This window comes from Pygocentrus nattereri, chromosome 28 (assembly GCF_015220715.1).
Source record: "Pygocentrus nattereri isolate fPygNat1 chromosome 28, fPygNat1.pri, whole genome shotgun sequence".
Taxonomy (NCBI): domain Eukaryota; kingdom Metazoa; phylum Chordata; class Actinopteri; order Characiformes; family Serrasalmidae; genus Pygocentrus; species Pygocentrus nattereri.
This window is the reverse complement of record NC_051238.1, coordinates 6,172,238-6,198,266: the sequence shown is the minus strand read 5'-3', so window position 1 is coordinate 6,198,266 and position 26,029 is coordinate 6,172,238. Positions and strand designations below refer to the sequence as shown.

The following is a 26,029-nucleotide window of genomic DNA, read 5'->3' as shown; positions in this document are numbered from 1 at the left end:
CGACCAGAGGCATCAGCACCCTGTGATTGTTGTAGCCATGTCCAGAGTAACTTTATACCATGGTGAGTTTTTAATGGCCTCGTCTGTGGCAGAGCTCATCTCTCAAGCAGACAGCTGCAGAGTGTCCCCGTAGGGGTGTGTGTGCCTGGGGTGGGGAGTGGATGTCCAGATACGGCTCATAGTCACATGTCCACCCATGTGTATGTGTCTGTGTACCGATGCTGTATTTAGCCCCTGTGGAAGACCCCAGCCCAAGAGTAGAAACACTGCCCCTGCTCAGCTGACCTTGATGTGCCCTGGGTTGTTGCCCCCACTGCCCAGTTACTGTCCACATACCACCAAAATATATCTTAGAATTGGAGCAGTGGCTGGGAATGTGTACATGCAGGTATTGTATTTGCAGGGGTTATATGCTTAGCATGCCTGGGGAAATAAAATGTATATTAAATTGTGAATAAATATTCAATGCCGTTAACTGTGGCCTAACATGTACCATTCACTCCTCAGTCCATATATGGAAAGTAAACTGTAATCAAGAATGGCTTGTTTTGAAATAATTGTTTTTATGTCATAATGATTAATGAATTTGCCCATATAGTCTTAAGTTTATATAGTGCGTTTACATGCGCTTAATAATCCGATAACTGCAGAAAATCAGATTTTGTCAGTAATCCGGTCGACGCGTTTACATGCGCTTAATAATCCGATAACTGCAGAAAGTCCGATTTTGTCAGTAATCCGGTCGATGCGTTTACATGCGCTTGAGTAATCAGATAATGTGGAAGCTCCAGGTCTACATGAGTCGGGCAGTGATCAGATTTCTGCTTTACAACCAGTCATTAAACTCACATCTGAAGACGTGACAAACCTCAAACTTTATGCTGCTACTCTTTATCAGATTTCTAGACCGTACTACAAAGAAATCAGTGTGTGGTTTACATGACCATTTGAATAATCAGATAACTGCAGAAATCGGATTATGATTGGATTATTGAATGTATGTAAACACACTCAATGTTTTTGAGAAAGTGAGAGAAGTCGTAAATGCACACCAATCAAAAGAGCCCAGAATTATAGTATTAATTGTGTTGTATGAGCATTAAATATGCATGTTCATTAATACGCTGTGTTCAGTGATTGTATTTTAAAATGCTTGGTAAGTTTAGGGTGTGACCGTTTTAAAAACAGAATCTAGACCAAGAATTCAGATAAAGATTAATTCTCTTGTGGTGCAAGGTCCAGAGATGACTTGATGCCTCCCTGGACTTTTTGGGGGTCACTGAAATCACGTGTATTGCTGAATGGCACGCAAACCTGTCAGACACATCACTATAATAATGGATATCTGGAGATCAGTGCTCTGTTATCCTAATTACGGCTGTAACTGTGCATCTTATCAGTTGTGTGAGGTGTTTGTTGTGGAGACGGACCCAGGATCGCTGTGTAATACTGGAGAGAGGGAGAGAGGGAGAGAGGGAGAGAGGGAGAGAGGGAGAGAGGGAGTTACAATCAGGGTGATTTATAGTTTCAAGTGAGGATCTCAGTTCAACAAATACCTGTAGATTCATGATCTGATTTAGTTTAATCTACTGTCTCATGAGTGGAATCCAACAGTGATTCAGCTCTCTCTCTCTCTCTCTCTCTCTCTCTCTCTCTCTCTCTCTCTCTCTCTCCCTCTCCCTCTCCCTCTCCCTCTCCCTCTCCCTCTCCCTCTCCCTCTCCCTCTCCCTCTCTCTCTCTCTCTCTCTCTCTCTCTCTCTCTGTGTTTCTGTCTCCCTCTATAGCTCTCTCACTCCCTCTGTCCCCTGTCTCTCCTCTCTCTCTCTCTCTCTCTGTCTCTCCTCTCTCTCTCTCTCTCTCTCTCTCTCTCTCTCTCTCTCTCTCTCTCTCTCTCTCTGTGTTTCTGTCTCCCTCTATAGCTCTCTCACTCCCTCTGTCCCCTGTCTCTCATCTCTCTCTCTCTGTCTCTCCTCTCTCTCTCTCTCTCTCTCTCTCTCTCTCTGTCTCTCTCTCTCTCTCTCTCTCTCTCCCTGTCTCTCTCTCTCTCTCTCTCTGTCCCTCTGTCTCTCTCTCTCTCTCTCCCTGTCTCTCTCTCTCTCTCTCTCTCTCTCTCTCTCTCTCTCTCCCTCTCCCTCTGTGTTTCTGTCTCCCTCTATAGCTCTCTCACTCCCTCTGTCCCCTGTCTCTCCTCTCTCTCTGTCCCTCTGTCTCTCTCTCTCTCTCTGTCTCTCTCTCTCTCTCTGTCCCTCTGTCCTTCTCTCTTGCTCTCAGTCCCTCTCTGTCTCCCTCTCTGTCTCCCTCTCTCTCTCCCTCTCTCTCTCCCTGCCTCCCTCCTAAAGCAGGCTTTGAAAATGCTTCAACAGGTGAGAACTTGTCTGGAAATGAAATGTTTTTCACACATAGACGCGCCCCAGTCGTAGTGCCCCCCCCCGAATCCTCCCCTCATCAGAACATTCTTTACATTCCACCTGGTTTGTATCGCAGCTACAGAACTGCTAATTAAATTTCCTGCCACAAACAGCACACTGGGCCCTCAGATTTGCATCATAATAGCCCTCTCTCTGTCTCGCCTCTCTCCCTGTGTCCCTCTCTCCCTCCCTCGCTCCCTGTCTCTCTCTCACTCCCCCTCCTCTCTCCCTTTTCAGTCTTTTGACACAGACAGTACTGAGACAGTCCCTCACCCCCGCTGATACTTTCCTCCTCTGGCCTTTTCCTGTATGTTTCTAGATGGATTTTAACCCCCAAACGTTGCAGCCACCGCAAACGATTACAGAAGCATGTTGTATTGATGCACTTTGCTGAAAAGTGCAGATCATCAACTTTTAATCCAAACTTAAATGTGTATTCTTTAAAAAAAAAAACAATAATCATTTTAATTTAGTGAAAAGTTATTATTTGTAAAGTTTGTCTTTGTGGAAAAGGTTCTGTTAATACAGAATGTAAATGTAGGTGTTTTTTAAAGGTGTAATCGACTGTGTGGATATAATCTAGATAACACAATGACAGGAAGCTAGACCTCTAAGGTTTAATGATGTGAAAGGAAAATTAAGGCTCTGTTCGAAATACTTATACAGAAATATAGTTTGGTGAAACCTGTGGTGTTAATTAGGGTTATGCCCTTTATGATTAAAATATCTTTTTCAGAATCTTTTTATTTCACCAAGTCTGTTACACATACAAGGAGTCTGGCTTGGTGAGTCACACATGTATGACATATAACACACTAAACAGACCAGACAAGCACGAAGCAAGTACTGAGCTAGGGGAAAAGTAAATATGATACAATAAATATAATAAAAGAGTAATAATAATAATAAAAAGCTGCCAATGTGAAAGAGCTGAGGAGATGTGCATATAATACACACCTGTAGAAAAATGATAGATGTACATTCATTCATTTTTTTAAGCTTAAGGTTGCAACGATGTGGAGATGATATCGGCTCATGACGTGACAATTTTTGTGTGCACATCTGTTGATGCAGATGCATAAATGCCAAAGAATGGGACCACCTTGACTTGCATTATGGAGAAATATAACATTTTATAGAGTTATAAAAACGTGAATGAATAAAACGGAAGGTGTTTAAAACAATCTAACGTAATCTCGTCCAACATAATCTTCAGTTCTTCTTGAATACAAAGTAAATACATTGATTATTGATTGGAAATATTGTTGAGACAGATGCAATTTTATTATTTACTTAAGCAATAGAATATGAGAGGGAGTGTGTTATCCCGAAAAAACATCACGACCGTGATGGTATTCTCGATAACGCACTCCTCGAGTGTTCTGTTGCTTTTATACGACAGTGAAATAAATACAGTAATAAATGAATAAACTGGGCGTGAACGCGGCGTTTAATATGTCTTAATGTTCAGTTCCTTCACCAGATTATAGCTCCTTAACAAGCAGCTTGTTGCTACGTCAGAGTAACGAGCTCCGCCGACTAGCTGGACAGTCTGCTGTAAGCCTCGCCTTCTGCAGTACAGACTGAGCCATAAAACTGCCGCAATATCAGGTTCAGCTCAGTTTGGTCAGTTTTTCCAGATCATTATTGATGTTGTTTTGTTCCAGCTGGTCTGTAAAGCCTCTTACAGCCTGTTTAGTTTGGCGAATGGTGTTGGGTTCATTTCTGGCTGATTCCAGGTTGTTTAGCTGTTCTTCTGTCACAGCTGCTGACTGAAAAGCTGCTCAGCGGTGAGCAGAGCATCTTCAGAGTCTGACCAAATCTTAAGTGTCCATTTTCTATTTGTGGCAAAGCAAGAAGTGTAAGAAAATGTTCAAATGGCTTGAGCGTCTCCTACGACTGCCAGAGTCGTTGCTTAGCAACTTTATACAGTGTTTGTGAAAAAGCTGTGATGTTATGGCGAAATAACAGCACAGTTAGAACGCTCCTCAACCAATCAGCTCGCATGGAACAAACTGTTGTATAATAGAATTTCATTTATAAAGCGCCTGCTGATAATGATATTAATCTGATGTCATTGTGCATCCGTGAAGTAGTTATTAATGTTGTAGTTTGCAAAATAAATTTGATGGTAAACACTAGCAAGACACGTTTGTTGTACATCTGGTGCGACCCGTCATCACATCGTGACAGAGGGCTGGGTAATATGACCGTATCACTGCTGTCGGAACAAAAACAGTAACTTTACAGGAGAAGGAAAAACATACTTTACTTTTAATGTAAGTCAATGGAACCAGACGTCTTTCCATGTCATTTTGGCACATTTCTGTTGATCCCTTCATAATGAAATTTACACACAAGGTAAAGGACAAGGGATACTTTCAAATAATGCCAAAATCTGGAAAACAGCAAATTATGGACATACGAGGTTTTGTTCCGACAGCAGCGATGAATATCATTGTTATGATAAATCATGTCGCAAAGCTTTTCTGGACGTCCATCCTGGTAGAACAGTGACCAACTGCATGTTAAAAAATGCAAAGTTAGTCCTATTTAACTGGATTTAGTGCAGCACAGTAATTACTGTATTCATGTTGTTTGATAGTATTTTTTAAAAACGTAGCACTACTGGTTCTTTTTTTTTTTTTTTTCCTCAGTTCCAGTTGATCAGATGACGTGACGTGGCATTTGGTGTATAGTGAGAATTTTTTTGAAGTATTGTGATATTAGGTTTTTGCCATGTCGTCCACCTTTACCTGCATAAAGCTTCAGCAGCGCGGGAGGATATTAGCTTGGATACACGGCGTCTGTTTTCGTCCTCGGTCTCAAGCTCCCAGGAGCCCGCCGTCATTATGAGTCTGAGCGATGTGAAGAATATTGTAACCTCATTATATTGTGTGCCCGGGTCACTGGTTCACTCCAGGCCCTGCATTAAGTGGCTGGACGAATGCAAAGCGCTGTCCTCCTCCCATATCAACATCCTGTGCATTTGTCCTCAGCACTTAAGATCCGTGTGTTTGCCGATTTCTGCTTTAGCCTATGAATGGCTATTTATGCCTCCTCGAGCACCTGAATAGACGGGGAAGTGCCTGTTGATTCGGAGCGCCGTGAACCCTCCGTGACTCCGCAGGCGCCCGCTCCACGGTATTGTTATCACACTATTGTATGGAGAACATGTCAAACAGTGCCGCTGGTGCTCGCACACAGGCCAAGGCCTCCACCACACCGGGGTGAAACTAACACCATGTGTTTGGAAATACGGGTCTCTTCCTTTGTTTATTAAAAAACGCTTACTGCTTCCAAACAGTGAAAAGTTCTCATAAATTACCAATCAATGCTGCGATCATTTATAACATGGCAATAAACAGGAGAATTTTCCATGGACCTGCTCCTGGAGTTGCTTAGTTTGAGAGTTGCGGCCTGTATTTAAAAGCCAGTGTTGGTTTCAGTGCACCAACTGTTTCACCAGGCACAGACTGAACTAGTGTTCACTACTAGTCACATGACTTGGTTCATGGCAATATATGTCCTTAAAATGTATTAACCAACTGTTAAGGCCTTTACATGCTAAACATTGTTTTTTCAGAAGGCAAAAATGCCATATTAATGGGGATTTCCAATGATTAACATTGACAATTTAATGCATACAAAGGCAGAGTGGGCTGGTGTGAAATATTTCATAATCAAGAGATTTACGGATTTTTTTACAGTGGGGGTGATGGGAACCAGGGGTTGTCATATTTACAACACAAATACAGCCATTTTAATTATCAGTGAACCTAAAATATGTGATTTTTTTTTTTTTTTAGGGACTGTTTAGCCTTATAACGTCTTGCGTGTACCTCTCTGCCATGAATGGCTTTTAAAGATGCATCTCCAGCCAAAACCTAATCAAAACTATCATAAAACAGTGGCGTCACACAGCATATTCATAACCATTTCATATCGCAGCGTCCTGCGTTGGAGCTTTTGGCTCGCATCTGGTTCCTATCAACACCACTGAGAAAAACACTCATTTTGTATGTAAGTTTTATGATCAATTCAGGATGAATGGATGAATGAATCAAAAGTAATGAGCAAAAATGTCTTTGAAAAAATTCTGGTTCCATTGAGAAACATTAAAAGTGTGTTTTATCCTTCTCCTGTAAAGTTACCATTTTGGAGATACAAGGAGTGTGTGTGTGTGTGTGTGTGGGGGGGGGGGGGTATACATATATATATATATATATATATATATATATATATATATATATATATATATATATATATATATATATACACACACACACACACACACACACACACACACACACACACACACACACACACACACACACACACACACACACACACACATATATATATATATATATATATATATATATATATATATATATATATATATATATATATATATATATATATATATGATAGGAAACGTCTGTTCAGCTGTGAGCCATTCTCTGGTGTAGCTCATATCCTCCTCATCAGTACACACACATCATCACTGTGTGGTTCTTCTGATTAGCCATGGCTCTTGGTCTGTGAGCCGGTTGGGTGATTACACTCACTCAGGTAATCGCATTGATAATAGCATTGGATTCTAGATAAGAGGCAACAACATTTTGCTCTGAGTAAATGTGACACAAGAGGTCAGGCTGCACGTAATCCGAGCGCTCACAAAGCAACAGGATCCGATGGCTGACATTTCTTGGCCCTGAAATTTTGTTGCCCCTTATCTAGAATACTCCCAGTTTCATTGCTGCCATTATCTCGTGATTATAATCATCCGGCCGGGCTTCGCAGGTACAAGCCCTGCGGGACGATGGGTGTGTAACGATGACATGCACCGTGCGGCCGTCTGGACCCTTTTCAGCCAGGCTCATTGATCCAGCGAGGTAAAATTTAACTCTGCGTTGTGGCTGGGTTGTTTTTTTCCCAAGCATGCTGGCTGTGTGTAGGCAACAAAAACATTAGTGAAGGATGATGTGCATCCGTTGCTTTGTGAATACGGGCCAAGTCTGCTAGGAAAGATCCTCATATAAAAAGGCCAAGTTGGCTCACTGTATCCAGTCATGGATTGTTGTGCTTGAACAGGATCCATCTGAGAAAGATAGCGTGTAAGAGGTTATGTTTTTCCTCAGGATTATCAAAACAGGGCCAGTGTGCTTCAGTAATGCGAGCGTCAGAGCTTCTCTCCAAAGAGCTCACGTAGTGCACAGACAATGCGGCATGACAAAAGCTCCAGGAAGTTTTCTCTCTGCTCGGTATGATTCGTATCTCGCCGTCTTAAGTTTGACCTGCTGCCACTTTTAGATCATCCTTTGTTTTACAAGTCTGTCTCCTGTCTGTGATACTGAGAGAAAAGAAAGGAGAAATGCTTCAAAGTTGTGTTCACAGCAACAGGTTGCTATGTTTCTTCTCGTGAATCAGCAGTTAGGGCGCTTTCGGCGCTCGTGTTCAGTTAGTATGAGCTTTTCCGATCTTCTTAATCTCATCGTTTGCTTCCTTTTCATGCTCTCTAGTCATCTAAGCCTGCAGAGATGCGGTGCTTCACGTGCCAGGACACCTTTCCTGCACATGTCTTGGGCCGTAATAGGCAGGATGTGTACTTTAAGGCCACCTGTTCAAGGGGAAATCGTTAAATGCAGGTTCTGCTCAAGAGGATCTGTTCTTTTCTTTCCTTCTCGATCCTCTGTTGTTCCATCGCTATGGGCAACAGGGTGGTGTGACAACAGAAAACTGGAGATTCTCTGTTTTGTCATCACTTACACGGGGTGGGGGCTGAGAGGAGCTCATCCCCACTGAGAAGCCCACATGTAACAGTTTACCTTAAGGACACTGGCTTCCTTCTCTCCAGCGCCGGCTTGGCTTTGTTCCGACGCTGCACTTTTCAGAACACTTTTCCTTTCTGCTGCAAGCGCGCCTCAGCAGCTCTGGGTTGGGGGTGGGGGCGGAAATCTGGAAAGGTTTATGGGGGGTGGGCGTGGGGGGGTGGGGGTCTGGGGGGGTGGAGAGTTGTAAGTGTGAACAAACTGTCTCCATGGCAACAGCAGGCTGTGGAGCCCTGAGCTTTGGCGGAGCCGGTGATGGATGGACGGAGGTAGTGATGGCGGCCAGAGATGTATGACCAGCACAGGGAGGATCAAGAAGAGGCCAGACAGAAGCTAACCCGAGTCTGCACATTTCTGTGGAACTCTTCTCTTCTCTTTGCTTATTACATCTTCGTTTCTCTTCTCTTCTCATTGTTTCTCTTCTCTTCTCATTGTTTCTCTTCTCTTCTCACTGCTTATCACGTCTCTGTTTCTCTTCTCAATGTTTCTCTTCTCATTGTTTCTCTTCTCTTCTCATTGCTTATCTCATCTCTTCTCATTGCTTATTTTTTCTTCTCTTTGTTTCTCTTCTCCTGTTTTATCTTGTCGTCTTTTCTCTCTTCTTCTCATTGTTTATTTTGTCTTCTTTTCTCTTCTCATTGCTTATCTCGTCTCTGTTTCTCTTCTCTTCTCATTGTTTCTCTTCTCATTGTTTCTCTTCTCTTCTCATTGCTTATCTCATCTCTTCTCATTGCTTATTTTTTCTTCTTTGTTTCTCTTCTCATTGTTTATCTAGTCCTGTCTTCTCTTCTCATTGTTTCTCATCTTCTCTTCTCTTCTCATTGTTTATCTTGTCTTGTTTTCTCTTCTCCTGCTCTCTTTTCTCTTTTAGTATTTTCTCCTTTTCTCTTTTACTGTATTCATTCTCTTCTACTATCTTCTCTCTTTTCCTCTCCTGTCCTCTCTTCAGCCATCTGTAGACCCCCGATTGGCTCTCATTGCATTAGCCATGAATTAATGAGACGTGCTGAAGAGCAGCCTCCGTTGTGGAAATCATGTCTTAATTTGCGTTCATTATGCCGTATGTCTGGGTCTGTGTGTGCACTTGTGTGCATACGGAATGATGGAAGTTTGAACAGAATCACAGGGATGTCACGCTCTGGGAGATTAACGGCAAAACTGACTGAACTGATATGCTTCTGCACACTAGCAATGCTTTTACCTTGTGGTGATCAATTTTATTATGATAAAAATTTAGCATTGCATCTAATTCAGTGCACTTTTCCGTCTCACCCAGCCGTACCACACACACCTTCAGGAAGAGATTATAAAGCTAAATTTCCTCTCTGATAATTGGAGAGGGCGTTAGAGGAGGAGGCAGCGCGTGTAGCTCCAGCAGAGTGTCTGCAAAGTGTCAGCGATGTCCAGCGTAGACAGCCTTTCATGGCAGCAAGTGTCTCTGCTTTATTGCACAGCCATTTGAAGCTTCCGGTGGGTTGTAAAGGCGACCGGAGTGGACTTCCAAGGTGCAAATCCATGTTTTCCTGTCTGGGTTATGTAGTTGGAAAAGTCATTTGAAGCGGGATTTGCAAAAGGGCTGTTGATTTTGGACCACAGAGGTGTAAGGCGAGCGCTCTCTCTCTCTCTCTCTCTCTCTCTCTCTCTCTCTCTCTCTCTCTCTCTCTCTCTCTCTCTCTCTCTCTCTCTCTCTCTCTCTCTCTCTCTCTGCTTTTCTGATTACTTTTACACTCCTTGTGAGTTTAGTCAGTGAGCCCACAAAGAGACTTCAGCAGTCTTAAAAGTTCCTTTAAAGTAATCGACCATTTTTTTTTTTTTTTTTTTGTACATTAATTTTTATATTTTTTTTGTTATTGCAGTTGACCAGTCAGCCCTCTCTCTCCCCAGGGTCTCCCTCAGGGGCTGAAATTAATAGGTTACGTATTTATTGTTCTAAGTTTCTGGTTAATGTGAGATAGAGGGATCGTTTGGGGGGGATGGCATTGTTTGGTTTGGGAAGTATTCTGTTGGTTGCATAGCAATAGGCTCCTGGAAACGGGAGTGGACGGTGTTGCCACTAGCAACAGTTGTTGCTCTGCAAACAATGTGGGCCAGTGCAAACAAGAGCCAAGGCTGTGGGCTCCTGTTTTTAATTGAACATCTGCATGTGTTTTTCTCTGATTGAACTCTGTTTAAGTTGACTTTGTCATTGACAGACGTGCTTAAAGATTCCCATTAACTTTATACGTTATGGAAGGTATTATTTTTATCACTTGTGTCTCTTATTTCCCTAATGCCAGGGTGATTTCAGAGCAGCTCAGTTAGAGGCACCTCTTCTCCTCTCAGGTGATGTGAATAGAGGCAAATTGCGGCAGTGTTGGAGTTGTGTTTAATAGCTGGTTTTGCGGTCGGCCGGCCTGTGCCTGCATGCAGCGGGGGGCCTGTGAACTTGTCTGTACTGTAATAAAGCCCAGCTCCATTCAGGACGGGCTTTTCTGTTTTTTACACCCAGAAAGCCCTGCCTCCTGCTGGGTGCTGCTTTTGTGCTGCTCCGAGCAGCTGGTGGGGAATTTTGTGTGGTTTTTAACCTTCACTGGGAGCCCACAGCAGCCGCAGAGACCGACTGTCCCAGGCCCCCAACTCACCACCCTTCAGCCTCTCAGTCCAACTTAATTAAAGTTCTCCTCTGGAGCTCCTTTAGGACAATAGGGAAGCTGAAGGGTGTCACTTTTTTTACTCTTGTAGCACCTGAAGGAAAGCAGCCAGCCAGAGTCACTTCTCTTCTCTGCTGTTCTCTGTTGTTCTCTGCTGTTCTCTTCTTTGATGTTCTCTTCTCTACTGTTCTATTCTTTGCAGTTCTCTGCTGTTCTCTTCTCTACTGTTCTATTCTTTGCTCTTCTCTACTGTTCTATTCTTTGCTCTTCTCTACTGTTCTATTCTTTGCTCTTCTCTGCTGTTCTCTTCTCTACAGTTCTCTTCTCTACAGTTCTCTACTGTTCTATTCTTTGCTCTTCTCTGCTGTTCTCTTCTCTACTGTTCTATTCTTTGCTCTTCTCAACAGTTCTCTTCTCTACAGTTCTCTTCTCTACAGTTCTCTTCTCTACAGTTCTCTTCTCTACAGTTCTCTTCTCTACAGTTCTCTACAGTTCTCTTCTCTGCTGTTCTCTTCTCTGCTGTTCTCTTCTCTACAGTTCTCTTCTCTACAGTTCTCTACAGTTCTCTTCTCTGCTGTTCTCTACAGTTCTCTTCTCTGCTGTTCTCTTCTCTGCTGTTCTCTTCTCTACAGTTCTCTTCTCTACTGTTCTATTCTTTGCTCTTCTCTACAGTTCTCTTCTCTACAGTTCTCTTCTCTACAGTTCTCTTCTCTACAGTTCTCTACTGTTCTATTCTTTGCTCTTCTCTGCTGTTCTCTTCTCTACTGTTCTATTCTTTGCTCTTCTCTACAGTTCTCTTCTCTACAGTTCTCTGCTGTTCTCTTCTCTGCTGTTCTCTTCTCTACTGTTCTCTTCTCTACTGTTCTATTCTTTGCTCTTCTCTGCTGTTCTCTGTTCTGTTCTCTTCTCTTCTCTTCTCTTCTCTTGTGAAATGTTTTCAAGCAGAGGATCACAATAACAGGAGTCAGGAGCTGCTTAAGTCCAGCTCCTCCATCACCTGTTGTGTGCACATGTTCATTTTGCCCTCCCTCCTACAGATCCATTAGAGAACGATCAGAGGGGGGCACCTGCAGTGGAGAGGCTCAGAAACAAAAATAGCAGGCCGCTGACCAGAGTACAGCTCCGTCTCCATCTAAACTCTGAGTGTAATGTGCTAGCAGTGAGCCTGGAGAAGCGCAGGCAGGCAGGCAGGCAGGCAGGCAGGCAGGCAGGCAGGCAGGCAGGCGTTGTTGTGCTGGCGATGGGGGATGATTGAGTCATAGCAGAGCATTAGTAATCATGAATTTCAACACGGCCTCTTCCTGGTGCTGTGGCTGTTCCCTGACGGTGGTCAGCCTCGGGCAGGGCGCACCCAGCTCTGTGGAAACTCATCCATTTGTTTTGGTTTTGGCGGGACTCCGCTCTGAAGGCGTCTGTGGAATCCTCGCGCAGGCTTTAGCTGCTTGCAGTTTCATGTTTTTCGAGAGCGAGTGCCTGAGTTCGTGCCTAATTGCTTTGGTATTTTGCTGAGTTGTATTGTTGTTCATTGCTAGGGACAACCGCCTTTTTATTTATTTTTTTCTTTTCATACATTTTTTCCTGCTATCTTCACAAATTAGTTCCAATTTACATGTGAATTAAACCTACTAGATAAATATGATCCAAGTTTAATTCACATGGGAGGAAAGAAATCAGCTAATTGGCCGATTCTCTTCCCCTTGGGAGGAAAAAAAACTTTGAGTGAAGTTTATTAGCCGATATCTTTGTAGCGGGCTTAATCATGCGTGTAATGCACATTGCTCATTGTCATTCTATTTTAAGCGTGAATTGGAAAACAAGCTGTCAGTCAAAGCGCTCTCTACCCCTCTGAGTCACTCTGCTCCTGAGAACGCAGCCCCCCTTATTTTTTTCCTCACCACGGATCAGCACCTAGTGGTCACGGTGGCTAGAGATGGACCTAAACACTGATCTGAGACCTGTTGCATGCCGTAGCTGAGTATCTCTTGCAGCTGCAGATGGATCAAGAATACAAGATCCTCCTTCATATCTGACCGATTAGAGTCCTGACAGACGTACAGACACCCTATAGATCTCTCTCTGTCTCTCTCTCTCTCTCTCTCTCTCTCTGTCTCTCTCTCTCTCTGTCTCTCTCTCTCTCTCTCTCTCTCTCTCTCTCTCTCTCTCTCTCTCTCTCTCTCTCTCTCTCTGTGTCTCTTTGTCTCTCTCTTGCTCTGTCTCTCCCATTTCTCATTCTTTTTCTTGTTCTTTCTCTTATATTCTTTATTTCTCTTTCATTCTCTCTATTTTCCAGTTTCCCTTCTTTTACCATTTTATATCTCTCATCCCCCCCCTCATCTTTTCTTTCTTTCTTTCTTTTTTCTTTCTTATCTCTCTCTTTACCACATCAGTCTATCCCTATACCTCTCCTTCTCTGTCTCTCTTGTTGTTGTTCTTTCTCTTTTTCAGCTTCTCTGTCTCTCTGTCTCTGTCTCTGTCTGTCTGTCCCTCTCTCTCTCTTTTCCACTGAAGTTCCCAAGTGTGAGCTTTAAAAAGAATAGAAAGGGGGTGGGGGTGCAGGGGAGCGGGCCGGAGTTAGGGGTGGTTACCATGGTTTCCTTACCATAGCAACCAACAAACGTTTACAAAGCATTGAGGAATTTCCTCATATCAGCTGGATTATTGGAGCCCCTAGAGACGGACTCTCACTCGAAACAAACGCTGGAGCTCATCAGAACCCTGCCGTGTGTGTGTGTGTGTGTGTGTGTGTGTGTGTGTGTTGGGGGTGTTGCGTTTTCTTTTCTTTTTAATTTAAGGGTTTTGGGGTGGTGTGTCAACACCCCCCCCAGCCAAAATACAGTCACCATTCTTTCCAAAACACACACACTCTCACTCTCTCTCTCTCTCTCTCTCTCTCTCTCTCTCTCTCTCTCTCTCTCTCTCTCTCTCTCTCTCCTGTCGTTCACTAAGCAGGAGATGTGCCATTAATATCATTCTGTTTTTATCCATCCTTCCCTCTTTCCCTCTCACACTGGCTCAGCCTCAGCTGGGAGGAGCTCAGCGAGACCAAGCGGCGAGTTCAGGAGAGCACACAGAGTTTCTCCTCAGACCAACTCCACAGAACACCCACTCCTAATCACTGAAATCAGTTACTGCTCAGTTATTCAGCCAGTTCAGGAGCAAAATGGCTTCATTGCTCTTAAATCCTCTTCAATCAACAGAAAACACACATTTCTTTCATGCGGTACATTTTAAGCCTGGATCACTTGTCATATGTAAATAAAAATTTTGTAAAAATGAGACATTTGCTCATTTATTGAGAATATCTTAAATGCTATAGATTATTAGTCTGAAAACAATTCAAATCTAGTCTAAGTCTAACTATCAGACTCGCATCATGTTTTGAGCCTGAAACTGACCCATAACCAACAACATTCTGCTTGAAATTGACCTGAAACAGCCAATCATGACCCAGAGTGCAGAATAAAACAGGATAGCGCCAGTTAAATTACTCCAAAGCAAAAATAGCAGCCATCATTAGATCACAGACAAAAAAAAAAAAAAAATAAATAAATAAATATATAAATTAAAAAAAAAAAAAAAAAAAAAAATATATATATATATATAACAATTTAATGAAACAATCAGATGTTCAAATCATAATTAACAATAATTTAATACAGGATCAAAAGTTTTCAGTTGTCTGGCTGAACTTTCCGCATTATCCTGTTTTATAACCCGCATGTCTGTTTGCTCACAAGCGGTCCTCGTGAATGTCATGCTAAATTTATGAGTGAGCGACTCCAGCATGCCAAATAAAATGGTTTAACCATAATGAAAGCGTGGGGTAAACAGTGTTAGGATTGGGAGGTCTACGAGAACCTGAACGTGAAATTTGAACATGACACGCATTTGGTGACCGTCATCCGAACCTGACATGAACATATAACCCGACATATCAGACACATATTTTAGGCTCTACGCAACAGTATGCAGCCATGTAGGAAAGAAGTTCACAGACAAGGCAGTTACATTTATATTTATATATTATTTGAACTTATATTCACATGTTGACAGGCTTGTTTTCTGTAAAAAAAAAAAAAAAAAAACATTATATAAGCAACAAATAACAAAAAAAATGAATTCTAATACGAGCCGGTTAGCAAAATTAGAACTGGGTTTAGTAAATTGAGTAAGAACATGAGTAATGATTAATTGCGCATGCACGGCTTCTTGGTGTAGCAACTTGTCTAATTCTTGTGTACGCACGCGCGCAAACACACACACACACACACACACACACACACACACACACACACACTCCTGGCTGTAGTTGAACTGCCTGAGCGCTGCGCTTGGTTGTGATTGGACTGTTAATGTAGCTTTTGTTCATGCGGCTATAATGTGGTTCAGAGGTGAGTGGCTCCTGGGGGTCCAGTTGCCCGGCTCTGCTGCGTTTGGCCTGGTCTCTGCTCTCTCTCGCTGGCCCGGAGTGAATGCGCGAGCTGCGTGGTGAAAAGGCTCTTTGTGGGGCCTGCTGGCAGATTCGCTCGCTCAGAACTCCGAATCATTTTTTATTCGCCAAGTACAAGATGCAGAAGGAATTGCTCTTAGTGCAGGTGTCGAGAAGTTCTGGTAAACCTAGAAATACACAAACAATTATTAAAAATAAGTATCATAAGAGATATAGAAAGTGTTAGTTTTTGATGTGTGCAGTTCAGTAGGGGGAAGTTAAGCAGCGGGAAGGTTTTGTCACCTAATTTCTGAAACGGTGGAAAAAGACTAAACATACTTAACGGTGATGTATATTAATGCAGTATTTCTATTGGTCCATTCCTTACCATATGTTCATGCAATGTAAAGGGCAGCTTGAGTTTTTAAATTAGAGGTGATACCAGTTTTTCCTTCACTGATACCACTGCTGAAACATTGAGTGTTGGCGGACAGCAAAATAAGTCTGGTGTTTTTTCTTTAAAAACGTCTGAGCTCAAAAAAAAGAACCTCTTCAAACAGCGAGTAACGACACGTCTCGAGCTGCAGAAAACTGTAATTCAGCTTTGAGAAATGCTCAGAAATGGGATGGACACATTGCCCAATTAGGAGGGATAAAGGCTGGGCACTAGGCCAGAAAGCAAACAGATCACAGGGATGGACGGAATGGGTTGTGTTTAAGTAGAGTCCCATTAAGCTCCGTTCATATTACAAGCCTCATTTCTCAAATCCGATTTTTTGCTCAAATCTGATCTCTCTGACATGATGGTTCACACTCGTTTAGGTAAGTTCTTCAAATCAGTCATTAATGTAAACGAACCAGCGACCTGAAGTGACCCTCATGAGCTCCTCCTACTCAGTAACGTCACGTGAGTGAATCACTGCATCATCAGCACAAACTAACGAGCAGAACGAGCTTCGCTGAGAAGATCATTAACTCTGATCAGCTCTCAGCTTCATTATTAGAGCCAGACGAAGGAGGAAAAGGTGAGATGAGCTGCTTTTCCACCAGCTGTAACTTCTGTTCGGAGCTGTTGCCATGGTAACGCCGAATGATGCCGCACGCACAGTGGGGGGGAAAAAGCACATAAATTCGGATCTGAGCATCACATTAAGGTCACATGGCCGCAAATCGGATATGTATCTGATCTAGGGCCATATATGAAAGTGGGTCAGGTCGGATTTGAAAAGATCAGATTTGTGTCCACACAGCCCCAAAAACATCAGATCTGAGTCATGTTAGGGCAAAAATCAGATTTGCCACTTCAACCTGGTAATGTGAACGTCAGTGTGGAAATGTGGACATATAACACCGAAACGTTAGCGATGGTGGTCATTTCTGCTGCGGTTTTGACCGACATTATTTTTTTTAATATATATATATATATATATATATATATATATATATATATATATATATATATATATATATATATATATATATGTCCTGTAACATACACCCTAAGGCCATTTTTTTCATTATTATTATTATTATTATTATTATTGTTATTATTATTATTATTATTATTATTATTATTGTTATTATTATTATTGTTGTTATTATAAGTGCTTAAGGGCATTTGATTACCGAAGAAGGAAGTTGTGTCTGTATCCTTTCAGTATTCTGAGCTTACCTAATGTATTTCTGTATGTGTGTTTGTGTACAGAGCATCATGCAGAACCCCGAGGGCGGGTCAGCGGCACTCCCCAGCAACCGCTGTGGCCATACGGACGTCCACTTCAGCCCAAGCACCTGTCGTTCAGCCAGTCCTTCCATCACAACAGGTACACATGTGCACACCACACAGAGATAGCTGGGTAGTTTAGCTGTGAAAGACTGGTTTATATCATTACAATGCGTCACATTTGGCTTGGTATGGAAAACCCAATATTCCTTGCCTTTTTTTTTTTTCTCCCAAGTTTCGAGTTTGATGCAGGATGTAAACATGTTAAACTTTCACTCCCCAGCAACAGCTGTGGCCATGCGGACGTCCACTTCAGCCCAAGCACCTGTGGTTCAGCCAGTCCCTGCATCACAACAGGTACCTGAACAGATGACTGAGTAGTTAAGCTGTGAATGATTAGTTTATCTCATTACGACACGTCCTTAATGCATTTGCCTTGTTAGTCAATATATAGTTGTATGCAAACGTTTGAATAGCCCTGGTCAGATTACTTGTTAACGCCCTCTACAGGATAATTGTGCGTTAAAATATGCAGAGGTATAGACGATACAGTGCTCAGTAGAGGGTTAACTTACTAATCACGTAGAAAATCAACAAAACACGTAATTCGACCTGGGGTGCCCAAACTTTTGCATACAGTACCAGTCAAAGCTTTGGATGCACTTCCTCCTGGGAAAATGTTTACATTTATTGGGAATAAATGAATGCATGGGCATTAAGTCCACTGTTTCCATTTGTCTCGGAAACCAATTTCAAGCATGTAAAGGGGAACTCCATCCATATTTCAACATTTCCGTGCGAATCAGTCATTGTGGTGTAGTTGATTCCTTCAGGTTGTTTTGATGTGAATTGGATCGTTGCAGAGAAGCTTGCAGACTCTGATTTCCTTACAGTGGAACGAGAGATCATAATATCTGAAACGTAACTATTAGATAGATACTTTATTGATCCCGAAGGAAATTTAGGAAAAATATTTTATTTACTATCCAAAACCACTAGTAAACCAAAACCATTAGTGATTAGTAGTAGTACTGTTTTGTCTTAACACCCTGCATGTACCATGACTGTATTAAAATGAAGTTTTAGGCTGGAATCTTGTCTCTAAACTATTGTAAAACTATGTCTCGGGCATAAGCAGCATATTTGTAACCATTTAGGCCCAATTCTATTTCGCCCCTCACTACCACTTAGCCCTTACCCTTTCTTGCGTTCTCGTCTAGGGGTAGGGTGTCCCATTTTTAAATTTAGTTTAATTAATTAATTTATTTTTAACTTTTTTGAGATAGAGGGGTGGGGCAAAGTGTTGGGGCTACATGGCCCTCCAAACTGAGGTTTTTCAGAGGCTCCAAACAGTTATGAAGGGACCAGGCAACCAAAGAAACCCACAAATGTGAGAATTTTCTCCTTTAAAAATCACAGTAACCATTGTTTTATCTCAGTTTTATGTCGTCAGAATGTATTATGATGGTCCTTTTCTTCATAACAAGCATGAAAAATAACCAACAGGATGTTGATATCTCAGTAGCTAGCTAGCTGAATTTCCAGTTACACCTTAAATTGTGCAGCAGTTTGAAAATTCAAACAAGAAGCTGCCGAATATCTGACTTCATATCACTGAAGAATTAGCGGTGGGTGATAATAAATAATTGCCCACCTCTTTGAAGGCGTATGACCACCCAAATGTAACTAAAGCCCAGCAGTGAGGAGCTGAACTTTCCCCTCCTCTGCTGTCCCTGCAGACGGGCAGGGTCGCCTACAGAGCGGCGCTGGTAGCTGTTAATGAAGTGATGCTCTTTTATTTGAGGGTCCCATTTCACAGAGGAAGATCTCAACCACTGCCCCTTGTAACTTAGTTCTGAGGAACAAGGTGTCACTTGAAAACAAGGGGTAGGTGTAAAATTAAGAACTGAGACTGGGCCTTAGTGTAATGTCTGTTTGCAAGGGAGTTTTTGGGGGCATTAAAAGCTTCAGGCGTCTGGTTCCTATCACCACTACTTTTTTTTTTTTTTTTTTTTTTAAATCTTAATTATTTAATTAGTTGATTGACCCTTATCAGTCCCACAATGGGGAAACCTCACCTCCGCATTTAACCCATCAGTGCAGTGAACACCACATACACACTAGTGAACACACACACTAGGGGTAGTAAGCACACTTGCCCAGAGTGGTGGGCAGCCCTATCCACAGCACTCAAGGATCAGTTGGGGGTTAGGTGGCTTGCTCATTTTTTTTTTTTTTTATTGAGATAAATCAAAGTTCCTCTTCAACCATAAACCTTTAGATCGAAATGTCTTCAGAATTAAACAAGACATGCATTCAATCAGGTGTGTCCAGTCTTCTGACTGATATAGTATATTAGTCCGAATAAGATGCAGAAATAGTTTTACAGGCTCATAATCCCAATCCTGGCGATGCCATACGCTGCACGTTTTTGGTGTAGCGTCTTGCCAGGTTTGTGATGAAGAACCTTTTTAGCAGTACAGCCATCATCATCTGTCAGCCAGTTGCTCCAAGATTTAGTGGCTGCTGGATGGTGTAGGAATGATGGAAGATTGTTCTCTGCAAGAACCTTCGTCCTCACTCACGTCCTCCGGAGCGAGCTGAAAAATGATTTGTCATGCCGATGTCAACGGCTGGAAGGAGAGATGTTGAGTTTGGACCGGCCGTCCAGCCTGAGACGTCCAGAGAGACCAGGCTGGAGATAATTTAGATTAAGGCGGTCGGGGTGTGCATCATGTATGGCTCTGACAGCTTTACGTTTTTGAAGAAAGCCAGCGCTGAGCTCAGAAAGCCACAGCGACCTTCAGCAAAAGCCCTGCTTACTGGGAGGCCCTGATCTGCTCAGGGCTCTGACCGTGAGCTTACTCGCAGGGCTCAAACCATGGAAAAACCTGATATCCCATGCCTTTTGTTTAAAAATATGAATGTAAGAATTTGAAGAACATTTAAAATGTTCATTTCCTACTCATTACAGTCCATATAGTAAAATAAGCTGCAAAAACATGTTTGGGATTCGTTGTTTTTGTGATGTCATGAAAATCAACACAAGTTTACATATTCAGCTTATAGCAGGTTAAGCTCCACCCACTCATGTTGAAGTCATGCAGAGCAGCCAGTCAGGACAGAAGTCATTTACATATCGCTGCTGTAGGAACAAAACCTTGTATCTTCATTTTTCTGTTTTGGACATCATTTGAAAAACCCTGTTGTGCTTTACATTGTGATTAATTTCGTGATAGAAGAAATATCTCAAAATGGCTTGGAAAAAAGTCTGGTTCCATTGACGTAATTAATTTAATAGTTTTTCTGAAGCCGTCGTCATATGAGCCAAGCCAGTGAAACACTCCATTCCACCATGTGTTGAAGAATTGTTGCTTAGTGACTTTGGTTTCCGTACCTACGGTGCCTCGAAATAAAACTGTGTTCAAGCCGCACAAAACAAAATCACTAAGCAACAACTGTAGAACGTTGACGGGGTGTTTTACCGTCCCTACAGCCGGCGACGCTCAATGCTTTGTAAGCATTTAGGCCCAATCCCATGTCAGGCCTCGACCCTACCACTCAGCCTATGGGTTGTTCTCATAAACATGGCAGATTCTAGGATCCAACTTCAAAAATGAAAATGACTAAAACCCAATGTGTATGTATGTATATATATATAAATTTTTTAAATATGAAAACTAAAATAAAATTAAAACAATATTTTCATTCATTTTAAATTGATTTTCCTTACCATTTCTAAAGTTGTGGCCAAATTCTCATTACCACCACACGTGAATAACTAAACGTTTTGCTTTACCTTCTGCTAAATTGCAGTCATATGCAACAGTTTGGGCACCCCTAGTCAAATTACGTGAAAAGAAGTGAACGCCTCCTCTACAGAGAACACGAATCTGCACAGGTCAATGCACAATTACTGTTTATCTGCTGAGTTTAACACATTGAGGGGAAAAGATTCAAACATAAAATGTGGCCTGTGCAAATATTATGGCACTATATATATATATATATATATATATATATATAATTTTTCTTTCAATAGATTCCAATATCATAGAAATTGTGCACTAATATTTTTTTATTTTTTTGGAGTCATTCAGACTTTTGCAAATGACTGTTTATCTGTGTGATGATTAAGACTCTCATATTTGTGGACATGTCTTGAGACGGTTTTGTGAGAATGACCCTTATTGTGTTTTTGGATAATGTGTGGTACAGTGCAATAAGTCAGCCGAAAAAATCGACAGTTTTTCTGAAGAAACCAGAATTGATTTGATAATGACCATTAAAATCCAGGCAGCCCTAAAACGCACGTCAGGAAGACATTCAGAGTGTGCAGCCAGATTTATCAAATGATGAGGCACTGATTTTTATTTGTGTGTGTGTGTGTGTGTGTGTGTGTGTGTGTTCCACTCTGGCAGCGAGTGTCAGTTCAGGCCACAGGCTCTTCCCAGAAGGGAGTGCAGGTGCAGCAGCTGTCTAGAGTGCAACAGGTCCCTCAGCAGGTACACACACATACACACACACTCTCCTTATTTCAATCTTTCATTCTCTCTCTCTCTCTCTTTATCTGTGCGTCTCCAGATCCCTCTTCTCCTAAAGCAGCGCCTCTCTGGCGGGCCCCAGAAAACCCTGATATGCCCAATCCGAAGCCTGTCTGCCTTTTTTTCCAGGCTTGTGACGGTTCTAGCCCGTCATGAGTCGCTTAATGAGCTGTGCTTTGGTCCAGTAGGGCTTTTCTATTCGTTAGCGTCAAGCTTTGTTTTGGCTGCCACCTACTGACTGCATCTCTACCGCGACTAACGCCAGCTACAAGATCACACTGTCACTCTTTCTTCTCCGCTCTAAACCTGCAGCCTGCTGCTCTCTTATCTTTAACCGTTTCGCTAATGTAGCAGCTTTTGTCTTCAAGTCTTGTCAAAGTATTGATTTTTGCTAAAGCTCTGTTTATGCCTTGCTGTGTGTTTGGCAGGTGCAGCAGGTCCAGCATCCATACCCCTCCCAGGTGCAGTATGTTGAAGGAGGAGAGGCCGTCTACCCCAATGGCACCATGTAAGTGACCTCCACTGCGGACATCCGGTTAAAGCTATTGTATCTGAGACGTACAGTGCTGTGCAAAAAGTCATATTTATTTAATTTTCTGTCAAAACAGCCAACAGGTACAAGTTATTGATTTTCAGGAAATATTATTAGATATTCAATCAACTTGGATGAGGAAGAAAAAAGTGAGTTTCCAAAACTTGAGTTTAAAAACTGATTAAGAGCTACAGAGAAAATGAGACTCATAACAACCACCTGGAAGACCTGGTAGACACCAAAACTCAGATAAACAGTGCTTAAAGCTTTCGTCTCTGTTATCTGATGTTAACAAAATGATGTTATCTGATACTGAAAAATGAATGACTTAATGGCCATTTTAACTGGAAATGAAGTAGATGACGGCTGATCTCTGACTTTTGCACAGTACTATATCTATAAATGTGTAGAAATTTGAATAGAAAATTAAGTGTTAAACAATTAAACCAGTTGAATTGCTTGGTACCACATGAAGTCATTTTTAGGTTAAATTTGAAGTTATTTATTTTTACATTTATTTGTATAAATTTAAACCACATTCATTAATTTTTCACCATCTGACTAGTTTAGCTTGCATGGCTTTAAAGTGCCCTGCGATGGACTGGTGACCTGGAGAAGCAGCTTAGAAAATGGATGGATGGCTTTAAAGTGGACAAATGGCCCCAAAGCGTTTAAGCACCACAGGGCCCAATGTCCAATATTATGTATCTACACTAGTCAGTGAACCAGTGGCTCAGTGGATGAGGTCCAGTGGAGTAGAATCTACTTTCTTAAGGGCTGTTTTCTCTGATATTCAGCAGATCTTCCCAGTAGAAGGTTTGATGTTTCCTCTGTAGAGTAGTGACGCCCTTCGTAAGCCTTGCGTGCTGAAATGTTCGGTCATTAAACCTCAAAAAGAGTTATGAGGCTTAAAAGCTTTTAAACATTTTCAATAATTTCTAAGTAAATAGACCACAGCTAAATGTTAATTACACGTGTTTATGAGGGGTGTGGACAGTAAATGAGGCAGATTTCATTTCAGTTTTTTTTTTCTTGGAAGTCTATATACACATTAACATCCTTTTATTCCTTTAAGAGTTTCTTTTCTCTGTATTCCCTACGAACATATCGTCGTCGGAAGAAAACCTAATATCTCCAAAAAAGGTAACTTTACAGGAGAAGGAAAAAAGCGGCTTTAGTTTTAATGTAAGCCAATGGAACCAGAATTTTTTCCAGGTCATTTTGGGCTGTTTCTGTTAGTCCATTCATTATGAGATTCACAGACGATGTAAAGGGGAACAGGTTCTATTCACATCATGTCAAAAACCAAAAAACATAAAAAATGGAGATGAGGTTTCGTTCCAACAGCAGCAACAAATAGTTCTGGTGAATTTATATGATGTACATTACATGAGAAACTTGCAATATATAAGAAATGAACTACATGCAAAGTTCTCTGTCTTGGTTTCTCTTTTTCTCTCCTTCCCTGTTTCTGTCTCTTCTTCTCTTTTGTTTTCCTCTTTCTCTTCCCCCCTTTTTCTCTCTACTTCTGTCTCTTTCTCTTGTTTTGTGTTTATTTTTCTCCTCCGTCACCCTTTTTCTGTCTCTTTTAGTCGCACTGCGTACTCCTACTACACTGAAGGCCAGTTGTACGGGCAGGGCAGCACCTACTTTGACTCCCAGACGGGGGGGACACAGGTGACCACTGTGGTTTCCTCAGCCAGCGGAGCGTCTCCCCACAGCATGGTGGGCATCACCATGGACGTCGGTGGCAGCCAGATCATCTCCAGCGGCAGCGCCTATCTCATTCACGGCGGGATGGAGGGAGGCCGGCACCTCACTTCACACTCCGCCCGGTCCTCCTCTGCAGCGGTACGACCCCCTCTTCTCGCTCATAATACTCAGTATAGAGCTGCTCTCCTGAAAGTTTCCTAAAACCTTTAAACTCATTAACGCTTCCCAAATGGTTGTTGGCTTGGAGGTACAGTTATAGGATAAACTTTAAATTGGTTTAGAACTGTAATATTATGTGGATATTCTTTAAGTTCTAGATAGGCTCTTCACACTTTGCTCACTCATAAAAACGAAGGTTAGGGTTCATAAAACGACTGGACCTGGATTTCTGTAGAGCTGTTTTGCGACATGCCAGTTTTAGAAAGCACTAAACAAATTTTAAATTGAATTGGAATTAAAGGTTCTTCTGTGGTTCTTTGCTTGTTGTATGGTTGTTATTACGTAGAAGTTCTCTAACAGCAAGTGTGTTTTCATGGACTCGATAATTTCTGCATTTATCTGATTATTCAGATGGTCAAGTAAACAGCACACTCTGAATTCTAAGATCGGACTAAGATCCAAATAAGAAATCTGATAAAGGGGCTGGATTTTAGCTCAGTAATCAGATTTCAGTGCATGTAAACTCTTACTCTGATTTCTTTCGGATTTCCACGTCTGCGCATGTATGAAAATAGACCACAGTACCGGAAATACTCAAGCAGCGTTGCCGCAGGGTGATAGCAAAACACTTTTGGAGCGACGCTGAAATGAAGAATTTAAATATTCTTCACTTTTTAGGTGATGTATGATCATATTTTCAGGTAAAGGTGCAGTGTTGAGTTTTGAGTTTTACATGATGTTTACGTAACATCGTCTTCTGTGAGTTTACTGGCCCAGAAATCTGATTACTGTCAGACTCATGTTGACCCGGAGTTTCCCTATTATCTGATTACCCAGGTACATGTAAACGCTTTGATTGGATTACTGAAAAAATCCGATTTTCTGTAGCTCTGGAGCTATTAAGTGCATGTAAACGCACTCAGCAATCCTTCAAATAATTACAATTTTTTTTAAAGAAGGGTTTTTTTTATTATTGAACCAAGAGTGGGTCACTGCAAGGCACCTTTCTCTTTAAGACTGAATCCCGTTGTATCCTTTCGGTGGTGGTGGACACTCACTTTCCCCTAACTACAACAAAGTAATGCCCATTTTATTTCTTGTTTTATAACTTGTACAGAAGCTTGTTATAACATCTTTATGATGCTGTTATGGTGGTTATATAATGGTTCTCTGAGGCATCACAGGGCAGCAGATGTTTTAAATATAAGAAAATAATATTTTTTTTTTTCCAGCACACGCTGAGCTGAAAGGATTTCGATGGAATTCTAATCCAGTGATGTGCTGATGAAATAAACCAGATGTGCAGTCACTCTGTGTTTGGCAGTGGCTGAAGTTCCAGCATGCGTCAGCATCAGTGTCTGTATAATAACGACCAAAGAGAGTGTGGGTCCCTGTTGGTCCGTGGGGTGGAAAAGACAGAGGGAGAGAGTGAAGGGCTGGGAAAGGCTGAGTGAGATTAGACGTAGAGAGAGATTGAGGAAGATAGATAGTGGTTTGTTGGGAAGGGGGTGGGAGCACGTTATGGTGCAGGGAGCTGGGAACTGTAGTGCAGTTCAGGGTGAAATGGGCTAATATTAATAGGAAATAACTTTCTGGGCAAAATAGGATTGTGCCAAGTCAGGCCTGCGGGCCTTGTGTTTGACACACGGGTGCTAGTTCCTTTTCCTTGATCATTTTCTGAAGTAATCACATTTAATGATGTTGAGGTCTGGACGACTCTGGGGTGGTCAGTCCATTGTTCAGCTTCTTTGTTTGATGTGTCCGTCTCCTTTTCTCAGCGAGGTTCTTCTTGATCAGCTACACATCCTTTCAGACCCACAGCGCTGAGTGGTCTTCTCACAGTGGAAGGATGGACAGAAACACCTGTGGATGTTTTCAGATCTGAAGCAGCTTGATGTTCTGCTCTCTCTCAGAGATGAAAGCTTTAAGTGCTGTTTATCTGATGGGGGTAGTTTTGGTGTCCACCAGGTCTTCCAGGTGGTTGTTAGCTTTTATTCATTTCTTAAACTCCATGTATGCTAGTGGATTATTTTGTATGTCATCGCCTCAGAAATATC

The 26,029-nt window shown here is 42.0% G+C and overlaps 1 protein-coding gene across 7 annotated transcripts in view; it reads left to right on the top strand.

The window, feature by feature from the left end:
* The window catches only part of rfx2 (regulatory factor X, 2 (influences HLA class II expression)), a 56,189-nt gene that overhangs the window by 6,368 nt on the left and 23,792 nt on the right, over positions 1–26,029 (top strand). For 3 of the 7 annotated variants that reach the window (XM_037535680.1, XM_037535681.1, XM_037535682.1), the window contains exons 2-6: positions 17,007–17,124; positions 17,308–17,381; positions 21,446–21,529; positions 21,997–22,076; positions 23,693–23,951. In XM_037535680.1, the coding sequence (XP_037391577.1) occupies positions 17,013–17,124; positions 17,308–17,381; positions 21,446–21,529; positions 21,997–22,076; positions 23,693–23,951 (609 nt within the window). In that variant the 5' untranslated portion in view covers positions 17,007–17,012. Of the gene's footprint in view, positions 1–8,444; positions 8,585–17,006; positions 17,125–17,307; positions 17,382–21,445; positions 21,530–21,996; positions 22,077–23,692; positions 23,952–26,029 lie in introns of those variants that run through there. The other 4 variants (XM_037535678.1, XM_037535685.1, XM_037535684.1 and 1 more) reach the window with 3 other exon arrangements.